Raw genomic sequence first — 13,949 nt, forward strand, 5'->3', positions numbered from 1 at the left:
AACCCCGCAAATGAATCCTAACTCAAATGTTGTCCTAACACAAAACAGGTGGTTCTCACCAAACTGAAATCTAAATCCTAATTCCTTAGTTCCAGTGATTTTCGTAGATTAATTATGAACAAATGTCTTGGAGAAGCATGATAAATTGTGTGTTAAACTAATGTGACTTTTGTTTACACTAATGGGAAAGAAGGTGACCAAATGAGAATCAGAAGCAAGTTAGGGTTTGTCGTGGGCAACAGTCAACAAGCCAGCTTAACTGTAAATTGCCAACAGTCACAAAGTTTTTAACACTAAGATAATTTGGTATTAGTAGTATCACTTGGCTTTATAAAGCACTTGCTTAATCTCTATGACTAATAAGGAGAAGAGGATGGTTTTGCTCTGAGTTGACGTCAGACCAAGACAAGAGGACTGTTTGTGCAGAGGTTCCCGTTTGCAGATGCCTGTTTTGGGATTTTGTTTCTGAATTCAGACAGATGGCTGGGGAAGACTCTGCCGCTCCTCTCTTGCTAACCTTATATGAGAAAGAAAACATAAGTGACGAGTGGTTTTCCTCTCCTTTTGTATCCACGTAGCCAATAGTGTACAAACTATTTGTCCTATCTGTCTTGATGGCACTTTGTTTGAAGTTTTAAATACAGAAGTAGTAGATAATGACTTAAAGTGTCTTCTACTAAGCAAAATTCATTTCTGTGGGGAAAACTCTGTTCATTTAACCATATTGTAATTAGGCAATCACCCTGCATTTTCTGTCCTCAGTTCTTTATATTCTATGGAACTGTGAACATTGTTCAAAACTTAGCTTAATACTTTTGTCCAAAGTTCCCAGGCTGTTCTTTGGTATGTTTGTTTTTTTTTTGGTGTAGGTTACTGTGATATAAAAATAGGAGGGGTCAGCTTGTGATACTCAGGTTTGGTTTTGACTTGCTGCTTTAAATAAATCTGAGATCAAATCATTCATTTTTTAAAAAATAAGAGTGGGCTGTGCTGGAGAAAAGCCATAATGTTATGCTGTGGATTTTTTGCTACGGGAACAGAGAAGCCTTTGCGAAGGAGTGAATCTGAGCTTGTTTTTGTTTTTCTAGAGGTTTCTTTCCCTTCAAACTTCTGTCTCTGTTTGACATCCCAGTGTATCTCTTCTTCTTGCATCACCCCAAAGTTATACAGTACTTCTGTGAGCATTCTTATGGTTAATAACATGTGTTAGTACAAGTCACACTTCTAGCTTTAAATGTTCCTCTAAAAAAGTAAAGATGAAGAAAGAAACAAATATTTGAGATGTGCTGGGCTGCATCTTGCATTCACCAGATGCACATTTGTATTCTGGGCCTTGCACGTGCTAGGTGCAAAACTGATGGTAGAAGGTAGAAAAACCCTGCTGGAGCTTCCAGAGGAAAACCTGATGATGCTTGGGGTTAGATTTAATATGCTGCTGTCAGTGCCAACTCCCAAGTCCCTCATTGATGGAACTTCTGTATGGGCTCGTCCATGAGAGACTTGATCCCATGCTGAAGGTTTCTGTGCAATGTGCAGCCACTGGAACTCCCTCCTCCTTTTAGACTTCTTTTTTCCTTCTTCATTTGGGACTTCTGTCTGTGGTTTACTGACACAATTAACTTGGGTGTGATGGTAGTTTGTATGCTTAAATGGCTTTCATGCTGTATACGTTTGAATTTTAGTGTTACTATGCTATTAGTATGCTTGTTGTCATTAGCACAGGTTGGTTTGCTGTTAGAGCCTGGCTATAGGAGTGTCTCACACAACCTGAACGTGACTAAGGATTGCGGAGCTGTGCTACCCAGAGTTTGCTCTCGTGTCCTTGCAGAACGTTTACTTTCCCTGTCTGCTCTGCCTCTTCTCCTGAAAGATGTAGCTGTCATTTATATTTGAGCAATTATTTGTATAATCTCTTCTTTCTGTGCACTGAAGCAAAGGAGTTGAAGTATAAATTATAGCAGAACTTTTATTGTAAGGTCTTTGGGGAAAGTGGATAATATTGTGCTTTCCAGTCTTGCACGTATGAGGCTGCAGTATGTATCCACTATGTTGGACTCTGACTTAATCAGATGTCCCGGTATGCTTCCCCTTGAATAATTACGCCTCATAGTCTTAAGTTAGAGGCTTATGCTTGAAGCATTGACTGAACATTTAATCCCTTTGGATGGGTATTTCAGCTTGAAAACCGTGGTAACATGAGTAATGTGATCCTATGAGAGCCCGCTGGTATTTGTGTATGTGCTTATGTGTTGTATCCTGATATTTCTGTACTCCTCATTCATGACAGGAAACAAAAGGAAGAAAAATTTACTAATCAGAAGAACTTACAATTCAGTCCTATACATTCTTTAATATGTTGTCCTTTCCTAGAAAGGGTTGTTATTTGAATTGCAGGATTTAAAGTTGAGGGCAGAATAGCCTGAGTCACTCCTTGTCCCACAGAGAAACCTTTGCAACTGGTATAGTTAACACCAGTATCATTTCTGTAATAGTAGTCATGTAGAAAGATAATCTCATACATTTTATTGTGAACATGATGAGCAGTATTTCTTACAGGCTCACCGAATTCCTGATGGTACTGTTAGAGGCTTGCTAGCCAGCAATTATGTTTTGTGGAGTAATTTATGCAGAAAGAATGTCAGCAAAACTACAAGCCTCAGCTGTGCTGGGTTAAATTTGTTTTGCGCTGTGGCCTCCGCGAGGACTTTGGCAAGTGCACCTTTTTTGAATAATGTGAAAGACCTTGTCAAGCTGTCTCTGATAATTAGGCCTGACACAGCTAATACCTGAAATACAGGCAGGACAGTCATGTGGCCAAATCATGGCTTGTCAGCAGTGAATGTGTTTGTGTTGAGTTGCCGGTGTTGTTTTTGGGAGTCAGCATTGCAGGAAGAACATCTATAGAAGTTTGGTAGATATTTTGTCCATTCTGTGCCGAAATAAAAGGTTCCAGTTCTTCTATGCCAAACTGTTATTTATATATTTAAAGTACAAGAGTGTTCCTTGTTTGATAAGAGATCGATAGATGTGCAGACATTGTCGAGTACTGCAAACAGGTTGATTTTGAGGATCTGACAGTCACAGGAAGTGCCTGTGTTGTCAGTCTGTCCTAGTGTGAAGGAAATTCAGGCCCAGGAACATTTAACCATGTTTCTTTTTTATTTACTGTTGACCTCCAGTGCTTCGCCTCTTTTTTTTTATTTTTGATGGAATATAAGGAAGGATTGAATAATGCTTCCATACCGTGTATTAGGGGCTGCTTTGCTTTTCTTAATGGCAAGGGAAGCAGTTTAGAAAAAGAGAGCAGCTTAAACCCAAGTGTGCGGAAGTGTCCCTGTGCTTGATAGGTGAAACTGAAGATAACATGACTGAGATGATTTAACTGTTGTGTTAGATAAAGGACTCCTCTAGCATCCTGAGATTTCTACTGGCATCATTTCTGCAGAAGGAATATACAGTGTCCAAATGCTGGCTTTTAAGTTTAAGAAAAAGCACGAAGAATTACTTTCCCTTATTGCCTTCCTGTGTTACGTACATCAAAGTTTTCTCATTTATAGTAAGAAATGAAAATACATTTAGCTTGCTAATAAATGAAAGAGGGATGCTTTAAAGCAATCGAGATGGAAATTATTCATGTTGTAAGCAAATTCCTAAGAGAGAGGCTGGGAAGGATAAGTACATTATGCAACTTGGAGTGAAGAGTCTTTTCTTCTTTCCTTTAAAAGATCTTTGCATGGGTATGTGGTGTTGCTTTCTAGCTCTAAGACTTTTCTAATTTCCCACTATAAGAGAAAAAGTCTTTGTTCATTACTGTAGCAAGAAGGCTAAAGGGATGCAGTCAGAAAGAGTTGGGGCTGCTTTCAACTAAATGTGGCCATTTGTTCAGTTGTCTTCATGATTCTTTCCTCTGCTCTTTAATTTGGTTGGTTGTGTGGTTTTTCTTTTCTAGTCCCCCTCGCCCCCGTGCCCAAGTTTACAATTCAAGGAAAGAAGAGATTGGGACGATCTTTGACATTTTTCTGAATTACAGATTCTTGCAGGTAGCAGGATTTGCTCAAATTGAGCAGAATAGCTTTGCCTATTAGTGTTTTGCTTGGAGCCACAGAGTGGATTATGAAATTCCTTCAGTGGAATGAAACTTCAAATACACAAAACACGAATAAGAAAAAAATTGTGGTGAGCTTGTGACTTGCGTTATATGTAGTTTCCTTTTTTTTTTGCTTTTGGTATTTCCAGTTTTCCCAAATTCTTTCAAGATGTGGATGCAGAGAGAACTTGAATGTCTGTGACTGAAACCCCTTTGAAAACATGAAGGATGCCAAAGAAAAGCTAGGTTTGCAGCTGTCTCAAGCAACTTTGATCCGATAATCTGGCCCTCTTACACCCTGTTCATTATACAAATGTGGCTGCTAGGTTGCTTCAGTGCAGCGCTGCGCTATGAACAGATAGAGCTCCTTTTAGTCCAGTGATAGGAGGTTTAGTCCATCTTCACTGAAGAAGTGTCAGTTCTGGTTTGTTGAGTCATCAACCCTGTGCTGTTTAAGATAAATAGAAGATAAACTCGAACAAACGTTTGCATCTTGTCTGTTTGGCTGTATCGCAGCATATTATTTAAGTTGCATCACAGGAATCGGTACTATGTTTTCCGCCCCCAAGTGTAACTAGCTCTTTTGTTTTTATGTTTTGTTGTCTTTTAGTTTCTCTCCGAGTTCTGTGGTTTCATGAGATTTATTCTTCTAAAAACGAAAATGTAAATTTATTAGGGAAGAAGTGATTCTTACTAGTGTGTAAATACCTGGTTCTGAAATGAAGAAATGGTCCATGAGAGAATTAGTGCTATAAAAATGCTAGAATATTATTTATACAGTGTCAACATATTTTTTCCTGAAGGTGGTTGGCTGGCGTAGAAAGTGCTGTAATGACTTCTGGTTTTGCCAGTTCATATCTAATCTGTGTACTACATGTATGAAAGGGGTGAACAGAATGGGAAGCATATTGCCTGATGCCTAGTGAAATTTCCCTCCCCTCAATTAGTTGAGTTGTATCAGTAGTGCAGAAGATGATACCAACATTTGTAGAAGTTCTACGTAATATAACTGCCAAAGAGGATATAGTGAAATGGTGACATGGTGTAGTACGCTGGAGTGGAAATTGTGACAGCTTCTTTCTGTAATTAAAGGCTAATGTGCTGCAGGAATTTCAGGTGCAGCTATCAACAAATTTTAACCGTTTTGAGATTTCAGGAGTTGTAGGCTACTAAAATAAGCCCTGAGATTGCTTACTTTTAAAAGTTTCTAGTAAATATTGACTTACTAATCTCACATATTTGCACTGTGAATGTGACTTGATGAGCGTGCCTTCATAGCATGATGAAGAATTTGGCAGCTGGAGGACTAAACATCTGCTTAGTTGCTTGTGATCTAGGTCAGATACGTATCTGGTGATCTGGACAATAAACCCCAAAATTGTTGGCAGTTGCCACACAGTAGATCATCACTGTAAATTGCAGCTTAGTGCATTTGCCTAACATTATGTGGAAGTGAACGTAGAGTTACAACATCATCCATTTTTGTTCTGGTGTAGTTTTAGAAAGAACTTTCAAGCAAGATTCTTTAAAAATGTTTTTTGCCAAATACAGACAGAAAATGAAACAGAATTATAGAAGAAGACACTTGCCTTAATATGAGGTTATATTATAAGTTTGGTTCATTTGACATTTAGAATCATAGAATCATGTAGGTTGGAAAAAACCTTTAGGATCATCATGTCCAACTGTAAACTTAACGCTGTCAACTCCACCACTAAACATATCCCTAAACACCACATCTACACATCTTTTAAATACCTAGGAATGGAATGAAGAGTATGTATGTAATTGAAGCTACTCCTTCTTTGACCTTGCTATATTGAGTCATCAAGGTTGAGATTGATAGTGGCTATCCATTTCTTATAATGGAAGATCTGATTAAATATTTGTTACAGTTGTGTCTCCAGGTTGCATTGTGATTACGCCAGTGGCTATAGACTGATTTGCCTGAAAAGATTGTTCAGTGATAGATTTTAGGCTGCTGATACCCTAGAGGCTGAAGTATCTAGTGGGGGCACTGTGAGTCAGTGACAAAGTCTGTACAGGGGCTGATTTGAAACAGTCTCTTGAGTCCCGTTCTTTCACTTTGTACACAAAGCCAGCTTTCCCAATTAATAGAATAATAGAATCATAGAATGGTTTGAGTTGGAAGGGACCTTAAAGATCATCAAGTTCCAACCCCCCTGCTATGGGCAGGGACACCTCCCACGAATTAGGTTTATTTATTTATATTTTAAAGCACAATTTATGCCAAGGTGCATGAGTACTGAGAGACCTGCATTGCTTTAATTTTTTAAAATTTTCTCAGGGCGTTTCACTACCTCTGAATACGTGATCTATGCTTCTTCGAAATTCCTGCCTAGCCACTGCTGTTTTGAGTTTGAGGTGTTCAAACTGTGACGTGCATATGGAAGCGAGTCAGGTAGTTTGCTGCTAGGATCTAGCTGAGACACCTTTGGGATGTGCAGCATGCAGATACCTTCTTGATTTGGGAAGAAGGTATGGCCCAGTGCTGCGGCAAGGCTTTGGCCAGACAAGGGATTCTCAACCATTCAGTGTGTGCCCAGGACACTGCCATGCATGGCATTTTCCAACTGCTGAGCTGCTATAAATCATATCAACAGTCGTCCTTTGTGTATGTCTTGCTGTGGGTTCATGACTTACCTTTAACCAACAGCAGGTTAGGCTTGCTTCATGCTTAAATCCAGTTTTCCTTGCAAAGCCACTGCATCAGTTTGCTTTTCCATTTTTTTGAAAAGACTGCAGCTTGCTTCCTCTGTGTGCACTGTGTCCTTCTCAGCAGTCCTTTTCCCGTGAGTTCAGGATCTGCAGAAGCCCGAGGATGGCCGTTTGCATCTTGGTCCCATGTTTAATTGTAAAGTTCCACTTGGGCATAGAGGAAGTAGCAGAAACAGAGCTACTGCTGCACATGGATTTCACTATGTTTGTTGAAGGTTCTATTTTGCTGGAACTACCAACTCGCTGTTTCTAATACACAGTCTTTCTTGGAAGATAAATTCTGTTGGTGTTATGTGTATATGCTTTATGTCCTAAAATAGCATTTCAATTCTTTTTGTGTTTAAAAAAAAAAGAAAAGAAATTATTTTTTGTTTTTAAATCTTACTTGCATACATCATCTCTTAATGTTACTAGTGGGAGATACCTTATGAAATGTTGGTTTAGTCTGCTGAGTAATGGCTTTTCTGCATCTATTTCTGCCAGTTATATGCTTTGAGAAGTATATTTTGTGTTTCAAACTGCTTTTTTTTCTGTTTGCACTAAATGCAGTATCATGTTTTCCCTCATCTGTTTTTGGAAACACATGGTGGGCTGGGCCAGACAGGATTTTGTTCTGTGTGGTCTTTTCCCCAGCTCACATATTCAGCGGTTACAGGTATAGGGGTTATCATCCTAGTTTGAACTTTGTTTTGGCTTTTGAATGTGTTAAATGCTCCAGGATCAACAAGACAGCAGTTAATGCAAGTACGGGTCATCAGTGTTTAGTTTTGAAGTGGAAACTGGCTGTGCGAGAGGAGATGTATTTCATGTTGCTTCATAATGTGGAAGCAAGGTACCTGGCTGGACTTCTGTGTGCTGCTCTTCAGGGCTGCTAGTGTACTTTCACCTGAACCCATTGGTGGAGAAACCAGGGGGCTACATGGTCTTCAACGTTTTTTGGTACAGTTGTGGCTAACAATGCCATTCAGAGCAACACTTGGCTGCAGTATCTCTCCAAGTGCCTTATGAGTACTTCTTATGCTTGGATTGTGGTTAGGTGGCATCTTCCAGTGCCATGAAAATAAAATAAAATAAAATGTTTCAATTCTATAGCCTGCAAGCACTTTGGGCTGTACGCTTGTGACTGAAGTGTAGTGATGTGATAGTGACACAAAGTGTAACCAGTACACACAAAACAAAATCCTAGAGTATGTAGTGAAACAAAGAGATTACAGAATTGGGAAAAGTGAGATTACCAAATGTTCTACGATTATCTCATTCTAGTCTTTTGAACTATGCGTTGATTATTTCGCTTTGAGTCGTAATGCTTTAAACGTGCATATAATGATTAAATTACACTATCCAGCAATACATTTTAATATATAATTAAACTAGCCATCTGTGTTTCGAGTCAGATACTCTCCAAATTTGTGCCTCTATCCTCTCTTCATTTTTCTTTTTCTTCCCTGTTCCCCTTGTATCAATTTCAACATTTCCTCAGGTAGTCAAAATGGACAAGGGCTATTCTTCTGTTCAGCGAGAGGCTCTGGTCCTGAGTCTGCCTTTGTTGATAGCTAAAAAAATGTTTGTAGACATGTAAGCTAGAAGATTCCAACAACATATCTGTGTTTTAGCTATGCATTTTATTTATTATTTCTGATATAGCTGCAAATATCCTGACTTGGGTGGAATGAATTTGGAGGAAAAAAACCCGACGCTCCAACAAAACAATTTGCAGTTTGTTTTCTTAGTAGATCTCCTGCTTCTGGAGAACTGGTGTTTTGCGCTGTTAGTATGGAGAGTTTTATTACTGACCAGCAAAGATCCTTGATACTTGTACTATGAGTCATATGCATTAATATTTTCTCATCTTGCTCTCAGTCAATGCAAATAAGAATAAAGGTAAATAAGAGTCAGCCAGTCTGAGTAGATCGAGGGTTGTTGCATTTCTCTTAGTTGGACACTCCTGCTTTTGAAGCAACATTACAAAACATCTGTCATGAGATGAAATGAAGTGGCAGTTATGGATCTGTGCATACTATATTTTTCCCCATGGAGTTTATACCATGTGGAACTACTCACCCCCACCCAGATTTGTTTTGGCTGGTGTCAGCCCTGAAAATTTCTCATGGACCTTGGCCTTTGGGATAGAAAGAGAAAGGAGCTTATAATTTTATGGAGTCTCAGTGAATCACTGCAGCTGGGGAATCACAAGCATATGGGAGGCATGCAGCTCTAGAGCTTTATCAACAGGGTAAGTCCTGATCGAAAGGGCCAATTCAAAAGTAAAGCAGCCTTAGTTCCTGAAGCTAATCATCATTAAAGGATTAATGTCTTTGTTACGTAGCTTCTGACTGATCCCGCCTGAGACTTTCGTGCCAGCACAGCCTTCATCTGTGCGGGACAGTGACAAACAATACCCCCACTGTACTGTAATTTTTTAAAGATGTGGGTAACCTTGAATCATCACAATACTGGTAAGAGCAAGTACAAACCTCCTGTGGCTATACTAGTGCCCTGGCCCGTGCTGCTGAGCTTCACTGAGCTGCTCCAGCTGCCTCTCGTATCCATCCCCAGCATCTGGAAGGTGCTGCTTGTGTGACTGCTTTCCCACCCAGCAAGAAGATGTTCTCTTTTGCTGACCTGCAAACTTGCCTGAGAAAAACAGAGGTGTTGTATGTGGACAGTCTGTGAAGCAGGCAGAGTGCCATGATCTGTAACACCTGGTACTGTTCCTTACAGTATAAACTCAAAACAACCTAGAACTTGAACCAAGTGGTTTTTATTGACTTGTGTTTGTAGGTTGTGTACTTGTATTGTGTCTTGTTCTTTTAAGTCATGGTAAAGTGCCATATTAAATGGGCAGGGTAGAAAATGGTAGCCTGAGTTTGAGTAATGACTGTAGAGTGCAATGCTGTTTAAGAATGCAATTTATTTTGGAATATCACAACTGGTATGTTAAAATGGTTGTCCTTTTCCACTGCTTTAGTATAAAACTTGGACTTGAGAAGAAGCGTTAATAAATGAAGGAAGAAAGGCACTGAGGAATTTATAGTGTAGGAATTATTAGCGTGGAGCTGTGCATACAATGCATGCCTTCAATGTGTGCATTTAAAATGTAGGTGTTTAGATTACAGTGACACTTGGAAAGCCAGAGTGGGATTAAATCCCTAGTTTATATTCTGCATTCTAGATGGTCACCTTGATAGCTGTTGTCTGGTGGGTGAGTTTGGCCATGGTTATGGTGAGACAGGACACCAAAACCTGAGGGAAAGCTTTTGTGCCTGGTGTTATGGTTGCTGTTTCTTGAGCTACAGAACTTGTTCAAGTAGTTCTAGTAATGCTTTCTTTTGGGTTTTGTCTTTCTGAGGGAGGAGAGGAAGAGAACACAACTATTGCAGTTCTCTTGGACAAGAAATGCGTTTTCTATTGGAAATGTAACTTCTGATATTACATGTTTTTTAGTACTGTGTTAGGTTCCTGAAGGAGGGGGGAAATATTGCAGTGTAGTTAAACCTCGTGCTGTCCTGTGACTTGTCTTAGCTGAGTAATCACTGTGCTGGCAGTCAGTCTGTCCCTTGTGCTCTTGCTTTCAGCTTATGACTTAGAATATATGGAAAGTCTGTGCCTCTCTAATGTTAGCTTGAGTTGTAGGTTTTCCATTTCCCTTGAGTGTGGAAAGGAAGAAGCTACTGAAGGAGCCAGATTGAAAGGCCTGCTTTAGGGAAATATGTATCCTACATGGTCCAGTAATTCTGCCACTCCCTTATCTGTTGAAATGTGGGATTAGTTTTATTACCCAGGTTAATTTTAGGGTGTTCTTCACTGCTTGAATGGCTCTTGTGTCATAGTTAATTTGTGTGTTTTGATAATGAACTTGGATAAGTATTTGTTAAAGATTTTGGTTTTGCAGCTGCTATCAATGTGATGTAAAACTTACAAGGAATAAAGGAATATTGCATTAGGACAGACAGGTTTGTTTTGACTGAAAAGGTGAAGAGAAGGCAGAGGACTTAAAACCAAAAATCCTACCCGCCCCCCTCACCAGGATCAGGTTTTTTTTAATGTTTCTAAGTAGCTCTGAAGGAACATCAATCAGTCTTACATATGAACTTCTACATGTTTTCTGGAGTATGCCTCCTGCTTTGCCTCTGTGACTGTTCTCATCACTTGTGCTAATTAGAGAGCTTTCTTTAAGGAGAAAAGGGTTTCTTCATCAAGGTCAATTCCTATTTTATTTTAAATTATATTCTCCCATCTATTTTTTTTTTGCTTGAAAGAAAGTACTAAAAATAGAGGGAAAAAAAAATCTGTCTCCCAAAAATAGAGAGGCTGCAAATTGTTACAGAAGCATGGAATGTCCCAGCATGAGTGTTGTGATTCAAGTCTCTGAAGTTTGCCTTGTCAACATCACTTTGCTAGGTTAGGGTTTTCTGCCGTGCCTTTGTTTTGCACAGAAAGTCCCATGATCCTACTGCTGTTGTACTGAGATTCTGTATGTGGTCAGTTTACCCTACTAATCCTTTTTCCTCTAGAAACTTGAGAATCTGTGACTCAAAGTGCCTTTGCTTTCAAAAACAAGGTGGTTTTTTTTTTTAAAAAAAAAAAAAGGACTGATGTGCATTTTTTTCTGTAACAACCTGGGAGAGGTTGGTAGTTTCCATGTAGCAATCTTGCCAGCTGCATTTCTGTTCCAAAAGACACAGGCCGATCACTTAAAAGTCTCTTTATTTGCCTTCAATCAGAGACTGGAGAGTATTTAAGCACCATCTCTTTAGTGGGATCCACAGAAAAGTAATTGTTTAAATCTGATGATTATTTTTAAGGCACTTAACAAAAAGAGCCCCTTTTGCTGAAATGTCTGCCGAACAAGTTGTTTGCTTGTTGATTTTGTACTTCAAAAATGCATAAACTGAGGTCAGCCACTTGGCAGTTGCGTAAATTGATGATTATAACTGGTAGTATCTTCTGGGGTTTTTTGGTAACGTATGGGGGTCAGAGAGTGGGACACGCAAGAGGACAACTACTTAGTCTTCTTCATCAGCCTGGTAAAATACAAACCTAGCCAGGCAGCTGTGTCCCACAGCTGCCAGACTGTCACATTGGTGCCTTTTTTTTCAAATTCTTGTTTTGTTTGGTGTCAGGGATTGTTAGTTAATTACTTTTCTTTCTACCATCATCTTGGTTGTTTTCTGCTTGCTTCCAAGCTTGCTTCATGAATAAATAATCTGATTTAAAAGTTTTGTGAGCAGCCAGGACAGTTTGTACCAGCTAGTATTAAGGGTTGAGCCATAAAGCCAGTACAGCTGGAGTGCAGAGTGATAGATATGATAGACGTACCATATCTATCCTCCAGTCTCAAGCTGAATAATTAATATATGCTGCCGCTGAATATTTAGTGGTCATCTTGCAGTCAGACCAGCCTTTTGTTGCTTGTGCTGTCTGAGCCCAGTTGGATAATAGTTTTTGTGAATTTTCCTAAGATTCCAGAGAGGAGAAATTGTGAATTCTGCTGGTTTTCATCTCCAAACCTCACATAATGCTGCCACACTACATGTGTTAGTAGTATAACACTGCAAAGTATGTTCAGCACATGATGTTTGTTTCCTTGATAACCAGAATAAACATGGCATTTGAAGTATTAAGCATATACTGCTAGCTGTGTGGAGCACAGTAGCTGTAATTTCTTCATGTATAATTTCAGCATTTCAAGTGATGAGTTTTAGTAAATGAAGTATTATGTTTTACTTCTTGGCTCCCCAGAACAAATGCAGTCTCCATGGGACGGAGAATTTGAAGAAAAGAGGTAGATAACTTTAGTCTATAAATTCTTCAGTGTGATGGGGCCTGGCAGTAGCTGCTTGTACAGCTCCTTCAGGCAAAATGTTGCAGACTGGCTTAGCAATGTTATAGTTATGCTCCCTCTAATAAATTGTAGCAGCTGTTTTCCTGCTGCTCCCTAATTCCCCAGCAACTGTGGCATCAGTTTGGTCACTGCTCTGAGTGGCGCAGTGGCTCAGGAACAGGGTATCCGGGTGGGTGATGTGCTGTCGTGATTCTCTCCCTATGTTGGTTTGAAGAAACAGCACAATATGTGTGTGGTAAGGTCTCATGGGAGGGCTGCAAATGCCCTTCCCCTTCACTGGGGTGTGAGATGATAAGGCTTTGTGCTGGGTGCCAAGTGGAGCTGGAGGTGATATTTCTTCTCAGAGCCCACCTCCCTGGCAATCTGCAGCGGTAAAGGGGGGTTGTTCAGCACTGCTTAGGTTGTGATGGGAGGAAGTGTTGATGGCTAGTCTGCTAATTCACAGCACTGTTTTGGGTTCAAGAGTTTTTCAGTTGTCAAACCTGACATTTAACTAGCATTTCTCTGAGTGGATTTGTTGGTAGTGCTCTTGCATGATTCTCTTGCAAGATAACTGTCACAGAAGTGTGACAATCCTTTTTTCTTTTAAGGTGATTTTAAATTATTTGATTTTTCTCTCCATAGAGCAATTATGTATATGTAGTTGTACATGCTGTATGTAACTCCCTTCCTGTGTTGCACAGACCTAGTATGTTCAATGGTGAAAGTTGAAGCATTTCCTTCAGACTGTTGTGTAATTTGTCATCCCTTATTTGTGTTGTAGTCATTTCAGGCCACACCCTTGAAATCTGGGGTTCTTCTATTGTTCATATAACGCTGTGCCCAGATGGCCAAGAGGGCCAACAGCATCCTGGCTTGTATCAGCAATAGTGTGGCCAGCAGGACTAGGGAAGTGCTTGTCCTTCTATATTTGGGAGCATCTTAAGTACTGTGTTCACTTTTGGGCCACTCGCTACAAGAAGGACATTTAGTTGGAGCATGTCCAGAGAAGGGCAATGAAACTGGTGAAGGACGTGGAGCACAAGACTTAGAAGCAGCAGCTGAAGGAACTGGGGTTGTTTGCTGTGGAGAAGAGGAGGCTGAGGGGAGATCTTACTTTTCTTCACAACTGCCTGAAAGGAAGTTGTAGCAAGGTGGTTGCTGGTCTCTTCTTCCAAGTAACAAGTGAAAGGATGAGAGGAAAAGGCCTCAAGTTGTGCCTGGGGAGGTTTAGTTTGGATATCAGGAAAAATTTCTTTACTTTAAAGGGTTGTCAAGCACTGGAACAGGCTTGAGTTT

General features: G+C 39.9%; 1 protein-coding gene across 3 annotated transcripts in view; it reads left to right on the forward strand.

Moving 5' to 3' along the window:
• Nucleotides 1-13,949, forward strand: part of ARHGAP10 (Rho GTPase activating protein 10) — a 150,336-nt gene that overhangs the window by 15,522 nt on the left and 120,865 nt on the right. The window contains exon 1 of one of the 3 annotated variants that reach the window (XM_069855331.1): nt 9,237-9,282. The exons of the other annotated variants lie outside the window; for them this stretch is intronic. Coding sequence (XP_069711432.1) covers nt 9,252-9,282 — 31 coding nt within the window. The 5' untranslated portion in view covers nt 9,237-9,251. Of the gene's footprint in view, nt 1-9,236; nt 9,283-13,949 lie in introns of those variants that run through there. 3 annotated transcript variants of the gene reach the window in all.

Source organism: Phaenicophaeus curvirostris, chromosome 4 (genome assembly GCF_032191515.1).
Source record: "Phaenicophaeus curvirostris isolate KB17595 chromosome 4, BPBGC_Pcur_1.0, whole genome shotgun sequence".
Taxonomy (NCBI): domain Eukaryota; kingdom Metazoa; phylum Chordata; class Aves; order Cuculiformes; family Cuculidae; genus Phaenicophaeus; species Phaenicophaeus curvirostris.